General features: G+C 36.3%; 1 protein-coding gene across 4 annotated transcripts in view; it reads right to left on the bottom strand.

Annotated features, from left to right (window-relative positions):
- Positions 1 to 525: 525 nt before the first annotated feature.
- Positions 526 to 24,057, bottom strand: part of LOC115209340 (small conductance calcium-activated potassium channel protein) — a 114,070-nt gene continuing 90,538 nt past the window's right edge. For 3 of the 4 annotated variants that reach the window (XM_036501157.1, XM_029777703.2, XM_029777704.2), the window contains one exon: positions 526 to 5,114. In XM_036501157.1, coding sequence (XP_036357050.1) covers positions 844 to 2,274 — 1,431 coding nt within the window. In that variant the 5' untranslated portion in view covers positions 2,275 to 5,114 and the 3' untranslated portion in view covers positions 526 to 843. Of the gene's footprint in view, positions 5,115 to 9,304; positions 9,323 to 24,057 lie in introns of those variants that run through there. The other variant, XM_029777705.2, reaches the window with a different exon arrangement.

The raw sequence follows: 24,057 nt of genomic DNA, 5'->3' as shown, positions 1-24,057 counted from the left end.
ATGTATATATAAATGTACACACATATATACACATACATATTGATATTCTTAGATAGATATATGTATATATAATTACACATACACGCATACGCACGCACACATGCGCTCATATATATGTATGTATACATATATACACTCATTAATATACATAGAAGGATTGTGTATATATAATCGTTCTCGCACATGCACGCACACTCACATACACACACGCACGCGCATATATATAAACATCTCTATAGATATTTAATTATGTATATACTCACATACGTAGAATGTATGTACTATGGAGTTAAACATATATTAAAAGGCAATAGTTGTGCTTAAACAATATCCAAATTAAAAAAAGCATTTTTACACCCATTCATCTGTTTTTATAACATAGCAATTATGAAACCTTATGTCTATATTGCATTCAACACATGCTGACCGCTTACGATCGCTACAAAAAAGATAAACAGTAGATAGTATCTGCAACTCAGTAGTAAACAGTTAAATTCATGATTCAAACTTCATTATTATACGTCATTTCTTTCAGATTAATATTCATTCTTTTTTCTTTCTTTTACATATTCTATTCCATTCATATGTAAAATCTTTCGTACTTCAGTCTCATCATGAATTTAGAATCTGAGTTTTGAACCTATTGCTGAGGAAATTCTGTTTTCCTTCCTTTGAGATTTATTTTAATAAAAACTATGAATATAAATAGAATATTGTTTTTAGGATCCATATCCATATATATATATATATATATATATATATATATATATATATATAAGCAGAGTTAACACAGCCTCGTTTTTGTTTTCCTTTATTCTTCGCACATCCCTTTCATTTTTTGTCTCATAATGTTGGTTTATTCAAGATATAATATAGTCCATCTAACTTCTCGTGTATTCCTCCGACTGCACATTTAATGTTCAGAATTTGTTCTTCCATAGCTTGTTGTTTATTACGTAATTGGTCTATATAAAGAGACATATCTGACTGGCCTTTGTTCACTTCAACAAGCGTTACTGTACTATCCAGCAATCTTCGTTGTTGTGCTTTCCGCTCACGAATGTGGTAGATGGCGCGTAACATCTTACGTTGGTGTTCGTTGATGGCACGCTTTGAAGCGTTGTTTTTATTGGCCTTGTAGATTAACCAACCAGCTCTTAGCACATTAGCCGCTTCGTGTTTGATTCGTTTGTTCAGATCTGCATCTATGACGAAATCATGCACATATTTCTCGGCTCGTGTTAATTCTAGTTTCCGCGCTAAGACGGCTACCACTAAAGCGGTGCAGCCAGCACCTATGATTCCTGTAATGACAGCTATACCCCGACCGCAATATGATATGGGTACTATATCTCCATAACCGACCGATAGAAATGTGACAGCAATAAGCCACATTGAATTCAACATTGTAGCTTCTGTCGGACGAAATTGGATTTCACAAAGACGCAAACACCAACTACTAATGAGGAATGCTATAATAGTTATCATAATAAGCACATGCTCAGCATGTAGAGACATAAAAGATTTAAAAATGAAGGCAAAATTGAAGTGGACTCGATTAAGTGCACCAAGACTCTGAGAAGAAGCATCTTCGTAAAGTCTGCTATGCAGCATAACACTTCGACACAAAAGGTACACCCTCAAGAACATGGGTAGAGCTAGGAATACATCATACGAAGGAATCTCGAAAGTTAGAGCAGATGAGTTTAGAGTCCCTGAGGATATTGTGGACGATGCTAAAGAAGATTGAGGTGCAGCGTTTTCTTGGCGGTTGCTGCTCATATAAGTGCCAGGAATCGGGTGCACACTACATATTAACATTTCTATTCCTATTTTGAGCACACGAGTCCTATCGATAGCGAGACACCAATCATCAACACAATTGTCTATGGTAAACAATTGAATGTCAACCCGATGGTAAAGAGCCAGCACCACTAAAAGGCTAACTGTGGAGACTGAAATGCCGACCTTGACAAAGAACGACATTGCTGAAGCTTTATCAATGACGGAAAAAAGGCACAACTCGAGTTCAATCATCATGAGGACGGTTCCGAAGGTAGCCAACAACAAGGAGATATCGCCCATACGGCGTCTCTTCTGATAAAGCTCGCGCCGAATAGCCAAGCGCTTACCAACTGTTCCGTATCGACGGATGCTGGTAATACTGTGAGAATTGGCCTTGATATCTTCATTGTTGGTGCTTGAATACGAACGACACTTGTGGTTATTCATGCCGACTAAAGGTATCTCAGGGTCTTCAATAAGTGAGCTCATTCCCCGATAAAATCGGAGCTAAGCAGTATTTACTGGCAAATACGTTATTTCGCAAATGCCAGTAACAATTAAGGGATAGCAATTCTTTAATCGTCATATATTGGATTAAAACAATTGATAACTTATTATTTTTAATTATTTATTTTAATTAATATCTACATAAATTATTCTCATGTTTAAACAGGATCGGTAATATATACCATTTTTCAGTAAGTATGTTATTTAATTTAACCTTCTCAATTTCTTTTCATATTATAGTATTGAATAACTCATTTTATGTTCTTGGAATCCACTGCAATAATACTCACTTAATTAATGAATGATTTATCTCAGCCTCTTTCTCCGTTATATGCTTATACATACATGCATATAAATCGAATCCGGAAGAGAAGGAGAATAGAGGAAGAGAAGGAGAATAGAGAAAGAGAAACAGAAAGAAAAAAAGAGGTAGATAAAAAGTCAGCCCTGACAACGGTCTTTACCGTTTAAAATATATCTTAGTTTCAGAGCTTAGATAATACAATATTAGCCTACAAGCAGAACAGAGAATCAGATTGTTTCAATATTCCAGTCTGCACCAATTGTTGAAAATGAAATGTCTGAGACGGAATGGTTACTTGATGTTTGTAAAAATGAATTAACCTTTTCAAAATTGAAGATTTCGTTTTAATATTCTTTCTTCCACGAAGCTGCTTTACTATTATTTTTTCACATCCTGATTGTGGCAAAGCAAATGCTTGGTATGGCATAAATAATATAAACTGTTAATTAAGTAAGATTGTCTGTCCTTGTATTCATCGTGGAACATTAATAATAATGCCATATGAATACGTTAATTAAATTGGAAGTATTTATTGATTTAATACTATTGAAATTGCTGTAAATTCGAATACTCATTATCAGTGAACCACATTTAAGACACATGAAACAGTCGTGCTTCTCACATAAAGGGAAATACTATTTTTTTGTTGTTCATTTCTTTTACACATAGTTTAGATTTAGAATAAAATAACGATTTCGGTCCTTTCATTTGGTTTAATTTCAGAGACAAAATGGCGACTTGGAATTATAAAGGATTGTTGTTTTGTTATTGTTGCTGCTGTTCCTTCTGTTGCTTTTCTTGTTGCTGATGCTGTGTAGATTGTCACATGCATGTAATTAAACTTCATTTGGAGAATTTTCGGAACCATAAGTTCAGGTCTCAAAACATCGAGAATATGAAATATCTACATTCTGTCACTTTTGGGTTTCAGTGCGTAAAAGAGCATATCATTAATAAAATGGGGTCTCACGTAGAAAAGAAGAATTATATTTGTAGAGTTTAAAAATGGGATGATTTCATATCCAGTGGGTTTCAAAGGTATTTTGATAAAATGAAATTACTTCAAGGATTTAAGATGGAAAAACACGAAGTAAATCGCGATTTGAAAGTTAAGCAATAGATAGAATTAAATGCAATATGGCTGCGTGTTATATTCACTGGGCAGAATGTTAAATCGATTGATTTTTAATGTCAACACAGCTGATTGCTATAAAAATTAGGATAGTTTAAATAGTTTGATACAAAAATTGATGAAAGAATAAGTTGTAATAGCATTCATGAAAGCTGCATCATATTAACCAATGCATTCGTTACACAGGCGCAAATGTCCATGACGTATAAGAGGGAGAAATAAGATTATGTAGGATAAATGCACTTCACGGGGACGTTCGTAATGTATTCAAAAGGTATAATTACAACCGGGAATCGAAACAAATATGTGGTGGACTTGGTTCTCGGGTAATTTACCAGTTTATCACTTTACCGTGTCCGCCCACTTCAAATGTAAATTTCTTAAAATTTCAATGAATAGACTATTTTTTCTGGTTTATGTATTTGATGGATGTGCGTAAAATGGTAGTCAATATTAAGGTATATCAGAACAGTAACTGTTTGTTGTTGATATATTAAGTTGTACATCAACAGAACAATCTCCTATATATTTTTTGTTTAATCATATGTAACAAATATGAATGAATGTATAGAGAAGCAAATATTCTTTTTTGTATTCCTCATACCCTGTTTTATGTAGTCTGTCTTTTTTTAAATTGATTCTGTAGGAAATAGTTTGCTTTATAGTTCTCTTTTATTGATCGGCTATAGTAACGTTGTGTCCGAGCCTTTTTCCACAAACAATAATGGTTAATTTAAAGAATATAATTACAGCAATTTTCCTTTCTTCTTTCTATATATATCTTGATTGTGCGTATGTACATATATATATTGTTTTTTCTTTTTTTAAATCACAGAATTGTGAAACCTAAATTATTATTCCGCTTTTCACTCCTAACGGAAAATAAGGGATATAAAAAATTGGGAACTTTGGCTAAGTGTACTTTAAAGCTTTAATTAAAATCGATTGAAGAAAGAAAGTGTCTTCTTATTAAGTGTGAAAACTAGGAAGTAATAGAGATGTATACAGTTATATTTTTTATGGTTTAAATATGAAACCAATTTCATTGACTTATAAACCTAGTTTACTTATGATTTTGTTTTACGTTTTTATGTGTATTTGGTATATTGTTTTCTTTTGATGGCATAAAATGGTAAATATTTTGGGAGTTGTATATATGGAAAAATCTCTTTCCAGAATAAGCTGACGTGTTAAGTATTTGGTTCAATAGTAGAGATATATCCTCTTGAGACAAATATCAATTTACACTTGATACTTGTAGAGTTCTTTCAGTTCAAGTTTTCAATAAATAATCTAATTGAATTAAAATGTCCAGATATGTAATTAGTGGAATATATTCTTGCAAGTTTTAAATTATTCCGTTATATTCTTTTTATTGAGGCACACCTGAAATAATAAAGAAAAGGAATGTTATACAAACGTATATTAAATACTGAAATTTGTTTTAAAATACGTAAAATATAAAAGACAAGGGGAAATGTTTGTTGCATTTATTTCATTAAAACTGGATAAAAACAAGCTTTTTCCTAAATACTAAAAAAACATGCAAACGAAGAGCTAATGAAGACACCCTTATGTTGTAAGCTGTGCTGTTAGAAGTAGCACCTAAATTATTCTGAAAAAAAATGAGGTATATTTAATAATATTGTATAAGGTGAACTGTCTGGAAAAACTGAATAATCAAAGTTAAGGAACGAAACACTTTGATTGTTGATCTAGTTGATCATGATTGGGCTTCGGCTAAATGAGAAAAATAAACATTCTCACTGAATCTGACTTAATATTGGATTCAAAATCTGTCACAAGGCCAGCAATACCTTGGGAGCGGTTACATTAACCTAGTGCTCAACTGGTATTTATTTTATGAACTCCGAATGGAGGAACGGCAAAGTCGACTTTTGCAGAATTTCAGCTCAGACTGCAAAGACGGACGGAATGACACTAAGCATTTTGCCCGGCGTGCTAGAGATTCTGCCAGCTCGCCACTTTAAACTGACACGATATTGTACAAAGGTAGAAGTGGGAGGATAATTTAGTAAACTAATAAAATTAGACTTCTAGATTCCATGACATTCTACCTTTAGACCAATGAAGTGTCAAATAATATATTGTACAGATTATGGAGGCGATGAAGCGCGTGCTTCAGACAAGCCAGAACGATAAACAAATGATCATATCTACAGAAGCATAATATCAAAGGCTAATAAAGTATTTCTCAAATGATATACGAATGGTATTTTAGTTTGCCAACACTGAAGATGTTCATGCTAGACTTCGGAAGAACCAATAGTGCGAGGCCAGATTACTGAATTCTGTCTGTAGTTTGAAGTTATGTGAAGGTAATAACAGCAGTTCATCCGTCCTTGCGTTCTGAGTTCAAATTCCGCTGAGATCGACTTTGCCTGCTATCCTTTCGGAGCCGATAAAATAAGAAGCAGTCAAGTACTGGGGTCGATGTAATTAGACTATCCTGCTCCCCCAAATTTCGGGCCATTTTCAATTGTAGTGGAGATTATTATTATTATTATTATATTATTATTATTATTATTATTATTATTATTATTATTATTATTATTATCATTATTATTATATTATTATTATTATTATTATTATTATTATTATTATTATTATTATTATTATTATTTATTATTATTATTATTATTATTATATTATTATTATTATTCAGTAGTTTTATTTTTATAGTGTGCTTTCACTTCCCTACCGAGCGCAGCTCTGTGTGCCTTGGGTATGTGCTGTGATTTGTTGTGATGCTCTGATGGTTATTGTATGGAAAGTGTTCTGCGTAGGATGTGTGCAGTGCCTAGCAGTGCAATTTTCTGTATGTTATATGTGTTTGTAAGTCCTGGTGTTTTTGTTATGTATTTGTCTGAATATTTTTTTATCATGCCTAATGCACCTACTATGATAGAAATTGCTTCTGTTTTTAGATTCCACATTTCTGGTTACCTCTATTTCCAGGTCTTTGTATTTTGAAAGTTTCTCCATTTCTTTTAGAGACATGTTGTCATCTGCCGGAATTGATACATCAATTAGAAAGCATTTTTTTCTTCATGATCCCTGACAACTATATCTGGTCTGTTGGCCTTACTTTCTCTATCTGTGTGTATCGGCTTATCCCAGAGTATGGTTGCTTTCTCGTTTTCTGTGACCTTTTCTGGTGTGTGCCTATACCATCTTTTTTCTGTTGTTATTCCATAATGTTGGCATAGCTTCCAGTGTATGTAGGTCCCAACTCTGTCATGTCTGTGAATATATTCCTTCTTAGCCAGGACTGGGCAGCCAGAGATAATATGAGTTATTGTTTCTTGTCCATCTCCACATATTCTGTAGTTACTTGTTATATTTCTTTTCATTACATGTTTTTGGTAATTTCTGGTGGGGAGGCTTTGGTCTTGTGCTGCAATTAAAAATCCCTCTGTCTCTGCTTTGAGTCCTGAGCTTCTCAACCATTGCTGGGATTTTTCTTTGTCTATTTCTTTTGCGTTTAGTTTAGTGCAGTATTTACCTTGAAGGGGCTTTTCTTGCCATCGTTTTATCATGGTTCGTTGCTGTTCTATTTTTAGTTTGGATTTCATTTGTTTTATAATTTTTGTTGTTTCTTCATCTTCTTCTTCTTTTTCATATTTATTAGGTGGTATGTTTTCTTGTTTGTATTTGTCAGCTTCCTTAAATACTGAGAACAGTTTTTTGTTTTGCTCGTGTTTTGCCGCTATTTGTATCAGTTTTCCTTCCTTCTGAAGTAGATATTTTTTCAGTCCTATGGTGGTTATTTTATAGTAGTTTTCCAGCTGTATAAGGCCTCTACCACCTTCTATACGTTGTATATATAGTCTTTCTATGTCAGATTTTGGGTGATGCATCCTAGATCCTGTCATTATTTTTCTTGTTTTCCTATCTATTTTGGTCAGTTCATTTAGTGTCCAGTTAAGGATATTGTAGCTGTAACTTATAACTGGGACAGCTAAAGTGTTAATACCTATTATCTTGTTTTTAGCATTGAGCTCTGTTTTTAGTATTGATCTAACTCGTCTATAATATTCTTTTTTCATTTTCTCTTTCATTTGTGTGTGTTGTGTCTTATCTAGTTCATGGATTCCTAAGTATTTGTAAGTTTGGCTTTGGTCTAATTCTTTTATTTTATTGGTTTTATCTAGTGTGATGTTGCTACTCTTAACTAGTTTTCCTCTTTTCATGGTTACTTTGGCGCATTTTTCTAATCCAAATTTCATATCTACTTCTTTGGTAAATCCATGAACTGTCTTTAATAGTGTTTCCAGCTGTTTGTCATTTGCAGCGTATAGTTTTAGGTCATCCATATATAAAAGGTGGCTGATCGTTTTGCCGTAACATTTATATCCGCATCCAGTTCTATTTAACATATCAGATAGCGGTGACAGTGCCAAGCAGAAAAGGAGTGGAGAGAGCGTGTCTCCCTGGAATATTCCTCTTCTAATGGGAATGGCTTTGGTTTTCATTAGTCCCTCTTTTGTTTGGAGCTGTAGCATTGTTTGCCATTTATTTATAGAGTGCCCTATGTATTTTATAATTGTTGGTGCTACTTTGTTAATGGCTAGTGTTTCGAGGATCCATGTGTGGGGGATGCTTATTATTATTATTATTATTATTATTATTATTATTATTATTATTATTATTATTATTATTATTATTATATTATTATTATTATTATTATTATTATTATTATTATTACTGAAACTTCAAACCAACTGTCGTCTATAGCTCAACTGCTGGGGAAAGTAATGTTTTAAATGCGCTATCTTATTGAGAAAATTTTGTTTTTCTTTCCCATTTTAATAATTGGATCGTTTTATATATTTAATATAACCTTCCGTATTGAAAGGTCTGCCTATTGGCATTTAAACCTACTTATATATTTTTTCACAAATTAATTGTCATTTGTATTGTTGTTGTTTGCTGTTCAAAACAGCTTCAGAAATAACAGAAAGAAAGAGATGCTCAATACAATGGTAGTAGGAGTTGCATCAATAATGTAAACAAACACGCCTCCAAATTATATTCAAAATAGATTAAAAAACAGAGCGTGTAAAAATTTGAACAGAGCTTTCAATTGCAAAATAGAAGACACAGACAAGAATAGTATCGTCGAAATAACTATAACGAGCATAAATAACATCAAGAACTTCTCCACTGCTGCCACCACCTCAACAACATTCTATCTTTTGCTAAGTTGTCACAAATAACTCCTTGATAGCACAAGAGGAAAAAGCAGATGCAGATGAAGTATATCGAAAATATGTTACTTTTCATAGCGAATTTATCCAGGAAAGGACGAATAGGAAGATGTCTTACATTTGTTTTAAAAGCGGCGTGTTGATTTCCTGTAAATCTTCGAAAACATAGTGAGAGATAAACCAGGCCAATGTGTGGGACGAAAAGTGCTCTTTTCATTGAAGAATGCTTAAAACTGACTGAAGATGAGGTGAAAAGAAAGTGCATGTCATGGGCTACATATCTCAATGTGTATAACAAAAAGAAACACAAAAGCCATCATCAGAGATAGAGCTAGTGATACTGACCTTTGGTATCACGGCACAGTGTAGACTAAAGGAGCATGCGGATGTTACCCACAACATGTAGTCCTATCGGGTTTGTATAGCGAAGCAAGTTTGATTAAACTGTGAAAATCGCAAGGTATCTTCTCTTTCATTATAAGCCCCTCTCCGAGCAGCATTTACACCTCGTCATCTTGTGGCGATTGGGAGAAAAAGTACGCTGGAAAATGGTGGGAAACTAACACAGAAAGGAAAAGTAGAAAATAGGTAAAATAGAATGAAAACGAACTGTAGAAACATAAGGGGCTGAAAGTTTTTCATGCGAAAAGACCACCATCTCATGGGAAAATCAGAACAGAGTTTAGTAAGAGCGACGTAATGGAACGCCTGTATGATTTAAAGAACAAGAGAAATACTTTGTGTTCTGAGGAGATGACAGTAATTGTACACAAAAAAGATACTGACTTTTGCAAAATCCCAAAAATAGATCCAGCTAACAACATTTGAGAGACATCGTGGCTCATTAAAAATCGAAAACAACTTACAATGTAGAGAGTTTGGTTTTGCTCGTAGCAAAAGAGGAAACAAACAAGGCGTGTCCTGTGCTTATAAACTCAGTCACTCCTTTTGGTAAGGTATTTTGTTTACTGTTATAAACATTTAATGTATGTTAATATATTGAATTTATACTAAAAGTTGCAAGCTTGGTTTTCAGAAAGAGATCTTGTCCTATTTCTATATAGGTATTTTCCTTTATGATTGTTTGTTATGATACTTCCGAGTGTTTAACGTTCTTCAATATTTATCATGAAAATATTTCATTTCGAAATGTAAACAGATTAAGTATGTAAACTAATATCGCAGTTCTGAATATCCTAAAGTTGTTAAATATTTATTGAGCTGTCTGTGCTTCAGATTAGATCGCTAGGAATGTGCTACGCGCAACACACACACACGCACACGCACACACACACACACACACACACACACACACACACACACACACACACACACACACATACACACAAATACACACACTCGCACACACATATACACATGTGCGTGCGCACATATATATTCACATGTGCACACAACAAAACACGCACAAACACAGAGATATGCATATATGCACAGACATATATATATATAAGTAGCTTCCTTCCTAAACACATGGTTCCGGGTTCAGTCTTCTACTGTAGCCTCGGGCCGACCAAAGCCTTGTGAGTGGATTTAGTAGACTGAAGCTGAAAGAAAACCGTTGTATATATATAGGGAGAGTTTACGAGATAATCAAAAGACGAAGACAGGTGGTGTATAAAACAAACAGATGTATTAGTATAACGCTCAGAAATAGAAAAAGTATTTTACGTTTCGAGCCTACGCTCTTCTACAGAAAGGGACACACAAAAAACTAGGAGAGAAACAAGGAGAGAAAAAATGTGTGTAGTGGCTAACGATCTATCATGGCGACTCTTCCTTTCTTTTTTCTCTTCAAAAGTTTTTTTGAAAATGAGTAAAGAGAGGTTAATGGACGACTGAAAGCAGTGGGAAGGGAGTAAGCAGAGGCAAGTTTTAGGCGTTGGTGAAGAGTGAGAAGGTAGGATCTGTAGTCTGGCATGGTGGTATAACAAGGAGGAAGGAGAGATAAATAGCTGTTTGTGTGTCTCTGTCTGTCCCCCCCACCATCGCTTGACAATGTTGGTGTTGTTTACGTCCCCGTAACTTATATATTATACCTGCGTTAAACTACATATATATATATATATATATATATATATGTAATGATAGTTAGACATAGACAGATAGATAATGGTTGTTGAGGGTAATCTGTTTAGGACTATCATTGTTGAAGTTATTTTTGTTGCTGTTGGATGTTGGTTGGGGCGAATCGTGCGTGGTTGTTCTTGTTGCTGTTGTGATTTTTTGCTGTTTTCTCCCATTGTTGGGGTGAAGCGGTTGGCTTTTCATTGTGGGGAGCTGTGCGGGGACTGCTGCGGTGGGGGTGGGGTGGATGAGAGTTAATGTGGACGATGTCGTGGGAAGTATGTAGTTGGTGCAGGGAGAGGGAGATGCAGTGGGGCTGGTCCCTCTGGAGGTGACGGTCGGCGGTGGGAGCTGTGGGACGATGGTCAGCCGCACGCGGGCGGTCGCCACCGGTGGGATGGATGGAGGTCCTGTCGGGTTGGTGTGGGGGAGTGCTCGGGACCCCTAATAAGGGGCAGCATTCGTGGGCCGAAGAGGGCGCGTATGGCACTGTGGAGGTGGGGTTTGCTGCCGGGGAGGGGTCAGCCTCGCGTTCCGCCGCTATTCTGCGCTCCAACGGGCTGGGGCTGCAGCCCGCGTGTGGGGACAGGCGCGGTGTTCGGTTTCGAGTAGTGAGGTGCTGCCGGAGGTGGAGACGGGGTGGTTGGTGGCAGCTGTTCAAGATTCCACCGGGGGAATCCCGAGTTGGGACCAATGGGATGAGGGATGAGCATCGGGCTGTGGCTTTTGCCACTTTCGAGGACGTGGAAGCGATCCTCTGCCAGGTGGAGATTGCGGGAGGGGATTCCCTCGAGGTGGTTGCTGAGAGTTGTCGGCCCGATTGTTGCGAGTGTTGGGTGGGAAGCCGTGTGTGGATGTGGTGCCCCGGATATGAGCATCCTCCGAGTGGGAAGACTGTGGAAAGGGACCAAGAAGTGGAGATTGGAGTACAAATCGAAAGAAAGACGGAGATGGCAAGAGCGATACAAAGTGTGTCAGAGATGCAGAAGAAGTAAAGACGAAGGAAGACAGAACGAAAGCGGCAATGAAGGGGATTGACGTGTTTGTCAGCATCAAAAGGAAACAAGGCGAAATAAAGAGAGCATTCGCAGGGACCAGCAGCAGAAACTGAGAGGATGCCCCAGAAAGTAAGGAGCCGCCTAAACTCGAGCATACACATACAGTAGAGACAGAGCCAAGAGAGAAAGAATTTAAACATAAGACATTCTTAGAGTACTGCGTAAAGTGTGTAGAGGTAGAAAGGAGAACATCCAAGTAGAAGGGATTTGTAAGGGTAAAGCTGCCCGGGGAGAAATTCATGGAGAATGAAATATGTGTCTCTTGAATGAAGAAAGATACGAAATATTCATGGATTCACATAGAGTATTGGTGACTATGATTGACGGGCTGGTGGAATATGAAGAGTTGAGAAATTTTAAAGAAAAATATAATGGATGATATGAACAATATAAAAAATGATGAATATGTGAACTTTTTGTTTTAAAAAAGGGAAAAAAAAAGAGAAAAACTGTCCAAGATGATGTCTAAATGTAACCACTCGACTTTGGGGCCGAGTGGACATTGCGCCTCATTTTATCATTTTCATAATTTCATTCGTTTCTTTTTTAATTTTTCTTCCTTGCTCGATTTCTTTTTGTAATTTTGTTTCCTCGATTTTATGTTTTGTATTGTCTTTGTAATGTATAACCTTTATATTTAACCTCTTGTGGGCAATAAAAAAACGATGACGTTGGTGTTGCCCTGGCGGAGATTTACATTCTCTGAGTGCTATTGTCTATCATTGTAGTTACAGAGGGGAAAGCAATGCGATTGTGGATGACTCAGAAAGCTAAACTGTAATATGAGTGGTATTAAGAGCCGATTTGTGCTCTTATTTTTCATTTATTTACTCTTGTGAACAATTTATTTGCGCCGTCCCTTTTGTTCATATTCTAGGTCGATGAGGTGATAGTAATGGGAGTGAGGCCAACAATTTATTGTAGCTCCCTGTTCTGCGAACAAGCAACGTGACTGTGAAGACAAATGCGGCATTCTGAAATTTAACTATGATGAATAAAAAGATATAGGCTGGGTTTTATGAGACAGAAGATAGATCGCTACTGAAGATAAAACTCAATATCAATGATATATCAAAGTAGATGTTCCTAAAGAAAGAACGATGCTCTTAGTCTTCTCTAACGTAAAATACGCTTCAGAGCGTTTTTAAGCACTCCAGTTGGCAATACATTGAGCAGCAGCCAAGAAGAGGTTGAGACTTCGCAACAGTAGTCGATGGATTGATTATTTTTCTTTATGCTTTATCAATATCTTTTTAGTTTACATCTGTGTATAATATATTCATTTAATTATTTTCCAGAATTTAAAAAGATTATTAATATATTTTAATGTATTGTGCGAGATTTTTTTATATCTACTCTCGATTTTATATAATTTTCTTTCATCTCCCTGCGCGTTTTTAACAGTTCTGAATACATTTTATTATATATATATGAGCGTGTAACGGTGATTATTATTACTATTGTTGTTGTTGTTGTTATAGTAGTAGTGGTGGTTGTTGTGATATATCAGATTCTGTCGCTTGGAAAATAATTCTCAATACAAAACAGGCAATAATAACTGTTTTTCAATAAAACCACAAGAGAATTTTGTACGATCTAGTCATTAAGATATTGAGACAAAGATCAAAGGAGGTTGTATTCAAGTAAACAGCTACAAGACACAATTTTCTTTCATTTATTTGTCCACAACTGTCTGAGTGAAACAATCATGGTCATGCCTGCTTACAAAGTGAATAGTTCTTTTAGTCACGGAGGAAATAACAAAGCTATTATAATGATGAATCAATCGCTGAGCGAACCTTAAGATATTTGTTTCGCTTTGGCATAAATTCAAGTCCATGTTTCAGAGATTACCACTTATAGCACGAATAAGCGCCCACAGATTTAGAATTTAATATCAGTATCACGTCCAAAACCGGATTAATCTAGTAGCTCCGCATTGCTAAAATCCCTTGTTATATGTGTTAGACCAATCACTTCCTATTTAGTGATTCCGCACTTGCTTTTGTACTATAAGTGCCGATGGTATAATATAGTATTTACTATCTTTAATTCTTGTGAACCTCTGGATGTTTAAGGTTGATTGAATGCTGGGAATATTACGCGATCCAATACACTTTATTTGAAACAACTGATAATAATCAAATCCAATGGCAATGATAAATGGTTAGACTTATTCCATTTTAGTCGGATGCTCATCTTTTATATATTTATCTTTCGATTGTTTCAGCTATTTGACTGTGGCCATCCAGCGGTACCGCTTTGAAGAAATTTTAGTCGAAAAATCAACCCAAGTACTTTGTTGTTTTAAAACTGGTATGTATTTTATCGGTCACCTTTGCGGAATCACTAAGTTAGGGTGATATACACAAATCAACACCAATAGTCAAGTGGTGGTGATAGACAAACGCAAAAAGAAACATACACAAGGGTTTCTTTCAGTTCCCCCCACCCGCCCTACAAGGCTTTGATCCGGCCAAGGATATAGTAGATACGCAGCGGGATTGAACTTCGAACCATACTGTTCTGAATCAAACTTCTTATCATATAGCCACGCCTGCGCCTATATAATGTTTATCCATCGTTGTCAATAGTAAAGCTATGTGAGGCAGGGCTGTCCTGTGCTTGCATTTTGCTGGTATTGGATCACATCAATAAGGCTTTGTGTGTATCTTTGAAGCGTTTTTCTGTCCACCTTGTGTTCGCTTTCCTTCTACCAATTCGCTGTAAAAGGTTTTGGGGGAGTTGTGTGTCAGGCATTTGAACAAGGTGATCTGCCTGCCTGACCTACACTCTCTTAAGCAATGTATAAATGCTTGGCAAATCAGCTCGAACCTTGTCTTGCCAGGTGATTTTCAACAGCTTTCTCAGACAGTTATCTTGAATTGTCTTAAATCTGTTACACTCCTGTTATCCGATGTGATGGGTTCGTCCTACGCGCCTACAACTATTAAAGTCATAGGAACTGAGTTATAATGTTATATACATACAGACAGAAAAATGTTGTTAATCCAAACAAGCGGAGGAGTAGAGGAACTGAAGTTGAAAATGCACAGAATCTATTAGAATAATTAGATTAAACTGAATTTTAAAATATAAGAAATCATTTGACCGGTTTCACATTAGATTTTCAAGACTCTATAAGGAAACATGTCACGAATTACGTCTAATCCGACTATTGTTATAAAAACAGTGTTTTAAAATTAGCAATGTGGCTCAGAATGCTATCCGTCGATGTACAATTGATTGGTCCATGTTCATGTACTAAGCTTAGTAGCAGTCGTGCAAGGTCAACTAAAATCTTTTCTGTATTGAATAAGTCAAATGACAGTTAGAAAAAGTGATATGAATGAGTGATATAATAATTGTTTATATAAATGTGCTATAGATAATTTTTGATTATAATTTTGTCGAAGAATAATGTTATTAATTAGAGCTAGTTTCTCCTATTGAACATATTAAGAGATATCCCTTCTTTTTTAACAAGGTGTGGAGTAAGTAAGATATCGAGGTGTGGAGTAAGTAAGATAGCTTCTACATGAATTTTGCTTTTTTAAGAACGAGCTCAAGTAGGCATTCTACGATAATTATTCAAAGAAAAACCGAATCGTGTATTGATGTTGTTATTATAGCCTATTCAAGGCGGAGAGTTGGCAGAATCGTTAGCCAGCAGGACTTAGTGTTAGCGCTATCTTGCCGTTCTGAGTTTACATTCCCTGAAGGTCGACTTACCTATTATCCTTTTTATCAGACCAGATATGGTAAATTTCAGTTTTTCTGAACAATATTAAGTAGTATTAATGATGTAGTGCCTAATACAAGATCTTTCGTTATAATTCTACCATGTACATTATGCATGAATAAGGGTCAGTAGAAAAGAAAGAAATAGGAAATGAATGAACACACTAATAATGTGTCATCAAAAAGAGCAAATTGAATTTTAAAAATTTAAAAATTTTAAAGTTCTTTAAAATATGTGCGTGCGCACATATATATTCAAATGTTGCACACAACAAAACACCGCACAAAACACAGATATGCATATATGCACAGAATATATATATATAAGTAGCTTCCTTCCTAAACACATGGTTCCGGGTTCAGTCTTCTACTGTAGCCTCGGGCCGACCAAAGCCTTGTGAGTGGAGTTAGTAGACTGAAGCTGAAAGAAAAACGTTGTATATATATAGGGAGAGTTTACGAGATAATCAAAAGACGAAGGCAGTGGTGTATAAAACAAACAGATGTTTAGTAAACGCTCAGAAATAGAAAAAGTATTTTACGTTTCGAGCCTACGCTCTTCTACAGAAAGGGACACACAAAAAACTAGGAGAGAAACAAGGAGAGAAAATGTGTGTAGTGGCTAACGATCTATCATGGCGACTCTTCCTTTCTTTTTTCTCTTCAAAAGTTTTTTTGAAAATGAGTAAAGAGAGGTTAATGGACGACTGAAAGCAGTGGAAGGGAGTAAGCAGAGGCAGTTTTAGGCGTTGGTGAAGAGTGAGAAGGTAGGATCTGTAGTCTGGCATGGTGATAACAAGGAGGAAGGAGAGATAAATAGCTGTTTGTGTCTCTGTCTGTCCCCCCCACCATCGCTTGACAATGTTGGTGTTGTTACGTCCCCGTAACTTATATATTATACCTGCGTTAAACTACTATATATATATATATATATATATATATGTAATGATAGTTAGACATAGACAGATAGATAATGGTTGTTGAGGGTAATCTGTTTAGGACTATCCATTGTTGAAGTTATTTTTGTTGCTGTTGGATGTTGTTGGGGCGAATCGTGCGTGGTTGTTCTTGTTGCTGTTGTGATTTTTTGCTGTTTTTCTCCCCATTGTTGGGGTGAAGCGGTTGGCTTTTCATTGTGGGGAGCTGTGCGGGGACTGCTGCGGTGGGGGTGGGGTGGATGAGAGTTAATGTGGACGATGTCGTGGGAAGTATGTAGTTGGTGCAGGGAGAGGGAGATGCAGTGGGGCTGGTCCCTCTGGAGGTGACGGTCGGCGGTGGGAGCTGTGGGACGATGGTCAGCCGCACGCGGGCGGTCGCCACCGGTGGGATGGAGGTCCTGTCGGGTTGGTGTGGGGGAGTGCTCGGGACCCCTAATAAGGGGCAGCATTCGTGGGCCGAAGAGGGCGTATGGCACTGTGGAGGTGGGGTTTGCTGCCGGGGAGGGGTCAGCCTCGCGTTCCGCCGCTATTCTGCGCTCCAACGGGCTGGGGCTGCAGCCCGCGTGTGGGGACAGGCGCGGTGTTCGGTTTCGAGTAGTGAGGTGCTGCCGGAGGTGGAGACGGGGTGGTTGGTGGCAGCTGTTCAAGATTCCACCGGGGGAATCCCGAGTTGGGACCAATGGGATGAGGGATGAGCATCGGGCTGTGGCTTTTGCCACTTTCGAGGACGTGGAAGCGATCCCCTGCCAGGTGGAGATTGCGGGAGGGGATTCCTCGAGGTGGTTGCTGAGAGTTGTCGGCCCGATTGTTGCGAGTGTTGGGTGGAAGCCGTGTGTGGATGTGGTGCCCCGGATATGAGCATCCTCCGAGTGGGAAGACTGTGGAAAGGGACCAAGAAGTGGAGATTGGAGTACAAATCGAAAGAAAGACGGAGATGGCAAGAGCGATACAAAGTGTGTCAGAGATGCAGAAGAAGTAAAGACGAAGGAAGACAGAACGAAAGCGGCAATGAAGGGGATTGACGTGTTTGTCAGCATCAAAAGGAAACAAGGCGAAATAAAGAGAGCATTCGCAGGGACCAGCAGCAGAAACTGAGAGGATGCCCCAGAAAGTAAGGAGCCGCCTAAACTCGAGCATACACATACAGTAGAGACAGAGCCAAGAGAGAAAGAATTTAAACATAAGACATTCTTAGAGTACTGCGTAAAGTGTGTAGAGGTAGAAAGGAGAACATCCAAGTAGAAGGGATTTGTAAGGGTAAAGCTGCCCGGGGAGAAATTCATGGAGAATGAAATATGTGTTCTCTTGAATGAAGAAAGATACGAAATATTCATGGATTCACATAGAGTATTGGTGACTATGATTGACGGGCTGGTGGAATATGAAGAGTTGAGAAATTTTAAAGAAAAATATAATGGATGATATGAACAATATAAAAAATGATGAATATGTGAACTTTTTGTTTAAAAAAAGGGAAAAAAAAAGAGAAAAACTGTCCAAGATGATGTCTAAATGTAACCACTCGACTTTGGGGGCCGAGTGGACATTGCGCCTCATTTTATCATTTTCATAATTTCATTCGTTTCTTTTTTAATTTTTCTTCCTTGCTCGATTTCTTTTTGTAATTTTGTTTCCTCGATTTTATGTTTTGTATTGTCTTTGTAATGTATAACCTTTATATTTAACCTCTTGTGGGCAATAAAAAACGATGACGTTGGTGTTGCCCTGGCGGAGATTTACGTTCTCTGAGTGCTATTGTCTATCATTGTAGTTACAGAGGGGAAAGCAATGCGATTGTGGATGACTCAGAAAGCTAAACTGTAATATGAGTGGTATTAAGAGCCGATTTGTGCTCTTATTTTTCATTTATTTACTCTTGTGAACAATTTATTTGCGCCGTCCCTTTTGTTCATATTCTAGGTCGATGAGGTGATAGTAATGGGAGTGAGGCCAACAATTTATTGTAGCTCCCTGTTCTGCGAACAAGCAACGTGACTGTGAAGACAAATGCGGCATTCTGAAATTTAACTATGATGAATAAAAAGATATAGGCTGGGTTTTATGAGACAGAAGATAGATCGCTACTGAAGATAAAACTCAATATCAATGATATATCAAAGTAGATGTTCCTAAAGAAAGAACGATGCTCTTAGTCTTCTCTAACGTAAAATACGCTTCAGAGCGTTTTTAAGCACTCCAGTTGGCAATACATTGAGCAGCAGCCAAGAAGAGGTTGAGACTTCGCAACAGTAGTCGATGGATTGATTATTTTTCTTTATGCTTTATCAATATCTCTTTTAGTTTACATCTGTGTATAATATATTCATTTAATTATTTTCCAGAATTTAAAAAGATTATTAATATATTTTAATGTATTGTGCGAGATTTTTTTATATCTACTCTCGATTTTATATAATTTTCTTTCATCTCCCTGCGCGTTTTTAACAGTTCTGAATACATTTTATTATATATATATGAGCGTGTAACGGTGATTATTATTACTATTGTTGTTGTTGTTGTTATAGTAGTAGTGGTGGTTGTTGTGATATATCAGATTCTGTCGCTTGGAAAATAATTCTCAATACAAAACAGGCAATAATAACTGTTTTTCAATAAAACCACAAGAGAATTTTGTACGATCTAGTCATTAAGATATTGAGACAAAGATCAAAGGAGGTTGTATTCAAGTAAACAGCTACAAGACACAATTTTCTTTCATTTATTTTGTCCACAACTGTCTGAGTGAAACAATCATGGTCATGCCTGCTTACAAAGTGAATAGTTCTTTTAGTCACGGAGGAAATAACAAAGCTATTATAATGATGAATCAATCGCTGAGCGAACCTTAAGATATTTGTTTCGCTTTGGCATAAATTCAAGTCCATGTTTCAGAGATTACCACTTATAGCACGAATAAGCGCCCACAGATTTAGAATTTAATATCAGTATCACGTCCAAAACCGGATTAATCTAGTAGCTCCGCATTGCTAAAATCCCCTTGTTATATGTGTTAGACCAATCACTTCCTATTTAGTGATTCCGCACTTGCTTTTGTACTATAAGTGCCGATGGTATAATATAGTATTTACTATCTTTAATTCTTGTGAACCTCTGGATGTTTAAGGTTGATTGAATGCTGGGAATATTACGCGATCCAATACACTTTATTTGAAACAACTGATAATAATCAAATCCAATGGCAATGATAAATGGTTAGACTTATTCCATTTTAGTCGGATGCTCATCTTTTATATATTTTATCTTTCGATTGTTTCAGCTATTTGACTGTGGCCATCCAGCGGTACCGCTTTGAAGAAATTTTAGTCGAAAAAATCAACCCAAGTACTTTGTTGTTTTAAAACTGGTATGTATTTTATCGGTCACCTTTGCGGAATCACTAAGTTAGGGTGATATACACAAATCAACACCAATAGTCAAGTGGTGGTGATAGACAAACGCAAAAAGAAACATACACAAGGGTTTCTTTCAGTTCCCCCCACCCGCCCTACAAGGCTTTGATCCGGCCAAGGATATAGTAGATACGCAGCGGGATTGAACTTCGAACCATACTGTTCTGAATCAAACTTCTTATCATATAGCCACGCCTGCGCCTATATAATGTTTATCCATCGTTGTCAATAGTAAAGCTATGTGAGGCAGGGCTGTCCTGTGCTTGCATTTTGCTGGTATTGGATCACATCAATAAGGCTTTGTGTGTATCTTTGAAGCGTTTTTTCTGTCCACCTTGTGTTCGCTTTCCTTCTACCAATTCGCTGTAAAAGGTTTTGGGGGAGTTGTGTGTCAGGCATTTGAACAAGGTGATCTGCCTGCCTGACCTACACTCTCTTAAGCAATGTATAAATGCTTGGCAAATCAGCTCGAACCTTGTCTTGCCAGGTGATTTTCAACAGCTTTCTCAGACAGTTATCTTGAATTGTCTTAAATCTGTTACACTCCTGTTATCCGATGTGATGGGTTCGTCCTACGCGCCTACAACTATTAAAGTCATAGGGAACTGAGTTATAATGTTATATACATACAGAAAAATGTTGTTAATCCAAACAAGCGGAGGAGTAGAGGAACTGAAGTTGAAAATGCACAGAATCTATTAGAATTAATTAGATTTAACTGAATTTTAAAATATAAGAAATCATTTGACCGGTTTCACATTAGATTTTCAAGACTCTATAAGGAAACATGTCACGAATTACGTCTAATCCGACTATTGTTATAAAAACAGTGTTTTAAAATTAGCAATGTGGCTCAGAATGCTATCCGTCGATGTACATATTGATTGGTCCATGTTCATGTACTAAGCTTATGTAGCAGTCGTGCAAGGTCAACTAAAATCTTTTCTGTATTGAATAAGTCAAATGACAGTTAGAAAAAGTGATATGAATGAGTGATATAATAATTGTTTATATAAATGTGCTATAGATAATTTTTGATTATAATTTTGTCGAAGAATAATGTTATTAATTAGAGCTAGTTTCTCCTATTGAACATATTAAGAGATATCCCTTCTTTTTTAACAAGGTGTGGAGTAAGTAAGATATCGAGGTGTGGAGTAAGTAAGATAGCTTCTACATGAATTTTGCTTTTTTAAGAACGAGCTCAAGTAGGCATTCTACGATAATTAATTCAAAGAAAAAACCGAATCGTGTATTGATGTTGTTATTATAGCCTATTCAAGGCGGAGAGTTGGCAGAATCGTTAGCCAGCAGGACTTAGTGATTAGCGCTATCTTGCCGTTCTGAGTTTACATTCCCTGAAGGTCGACTTTACCTATTATCCTTTTTATCAGACCAGATATGGTAAATTTCAGTTTTTCTGAACAATATTAAGTAGTATTAAATGATGTAGTGCCTAATACAAGATCTTTCGTTATAATTCTACCATGTACATTATGCATGAATAAGGGTCAGTAGAAAAGAAAGAAATAGGAAATGAACACACTAATAATGTGTCATCAAAAAGAGCAAATTGAAATTTTAAAAATTTTAAAGTTCTTTAAAATTCAGTTCATGAGCTAATAAAAATATTTTTAACGTGTAATCATTTCAAACCTCTTTTGCCCTGGAGTAGTTAATTTTTAGGTGAAAGGAGGCTTTCATTTCGATATAGCGACACTTTTTGTAATACAAATTACTTGGTGTGATAGAATTATTGGCCAAGTATAACCTATTTCTTCAGAGCATATGAATACCTATGCAAACAAATACAGGTGGCATGAATCATATCAATGTAAAACAGCTCAGAAATTCATTAGTCTTATTGGTTTTAGTCTAAAGGATCACATTATCCGAGAAGTAAAGAAATACCCGTTTTATTTGGCTTCATTAGATTATACTTTATATACTAATACGGATCATGCGGCTTTGACTGCAAGCTATGTCTCACCATTTTGTCCAGGTGAAAGATGTGTAAATTTCATTTTTTTAAATTTCATACCCTTCATCAGTTCGTTGATATGTACTTTCTTCAAAAAAAAAAAATATGCTTCAATATGAAAGGTTTCTGTGATTAAATTTAAGACAATGCTAGCATTTTGAGAGACAAATATTTTGCTTTAAAACACCAATTAAAAGAGTTGAATGCGTCTGCAGATTACGTTGAATATCATGTACACTCACTAAATGTCTTTGGAGAATAGCACTCTGCTGAATGCGATGAAGAAGGATTTGTTTTTAGTTTAAAAACATTATATTATCTGACGGAGGAGCTCATTTACTCTTTGCAAAAATATCAGATGGTCAGCTGATGTAGATGTAAGAAAAACAATTCCCAGCAACACAAATTCTTGTATAACATTTACCTAATAACAGTAATCATAAGGGATAGTGTCAAAAACATGCCATTGAACTAACTACTTTCTAATTTGATGAACTTAGAAAGTAGAAAAATTAATATGACAAGCGATACTTTGTAAAGTTCTATCCAAGACAGAACACACCATGTGTACTCTATAAATCTTTGCATGGATATATATTCAAACTATGCATTTATGCAGCCTATACTGAGATAAAGCCAGGGGTCAGATTGAGCGTACAGACTAACAACATTAAACTCGCAGAGAATACAAGAAAAATTACGAGTGCGATGACTTCATCGATTCCTTTTGGAGACACTTGAACCGCAAACGCCTTCTCAGAAGTTTCAAAGCCAGAATCCTTCGCTATTATTGATAGCTTTGTCTCTAATCTGCCAAAATGTTGAAAACCTAACAAATGGGAATGGTATATCTTCATCCCCTTATCAGTGTTACGGACGAACACCTGAGACCTGGTGAAATAAGAAACTAATTTGTAAATGTTGTTATCTATGTAAATTCTTATTTTAATACTTATATTTCATGTAATTTACAACCTCTTTATTACAAGCCCTGCGGATTTAGTACTAACTTTATCACACTCTGGCAAGTCGCAAGTCATAAAATAGATACCGGTCACTGAAAAGATTCAAAAACCAAAATGTATATGTAATTATTTTCCATACTTCCTGATAAAATTATCTGTCTTCGTCTTATTATATTTATCTTTTACTTTATAAGAGAATGTAATTTAGCTATGCTAATATTTTAATCATTAACTAAGGCAGCTAACTGGCAGAATTGCTAACACGCCAGAAAAAATGATTAGCGGCATTTCATCTGTCTTTACGTTCCGAGTTAAAATTCTGCCGAGGTCAACTTTAACTTTCATCCTTTCGGAATTGATATAATGCATCGGTTGAGCACTACGGTCGATGTAGTCGACTTACCTCTTCTCCCGAACTTGTTGACAAAATTTGAAAATAATATTTTAATCATTAAATATATGCATAATTGTAAATTACAAGAAATGTAAATATTAAAATAAGGAGGCGCATGGCTCAATGGTTAGAGGTATTGAATTCGATTCTCGGACCCGGTTGTTAGTTTATTTTACGTTGCTCCAGTTCATTCAACCGTAGACATGAGCTGCAACGTTACTGCTGCTAAACTGTATCGGCTTTTGCTTTCCCTTGAATAACATTAGTGGTGTGGCGAGAGAAGACTGGTACGCACGGGCGATTGCGAGTCTTTCATGAAACAACTCTGTCCGGACTTGTGCCTTGGAAGGGAAATTTCTAGGTATAATCCTATGGTCATTTATGACCGAAAGGGGTATTTACCAATACGCTTACTAAAACTTGTTATTTTAAGTTACAATGGTCATAGTACAGTACTCCTATTAATAACGAAACAAAATATTTATGCTATTTAATATAATTGGTCACGTTAGGAAAAGAATATTAT

Source organism: Octopus sinensis, linkage group LG3, assembly GCF_006345805.1.
Source record: "Octopus sinensis linkage group LG3, ASM634580v1, whole genome shotgun sequence".
Lineage (NCBI taxonomy): Eukaryota > Metazoa > Mollusca > Cephalopoda > Octopoda > Octopodidae > Octopus > Octopus sinensis.
Note: the sequence above shows the minus strand (reverse complement) of the source record. Positions and strands in the feature narration are given on the sequence as shown.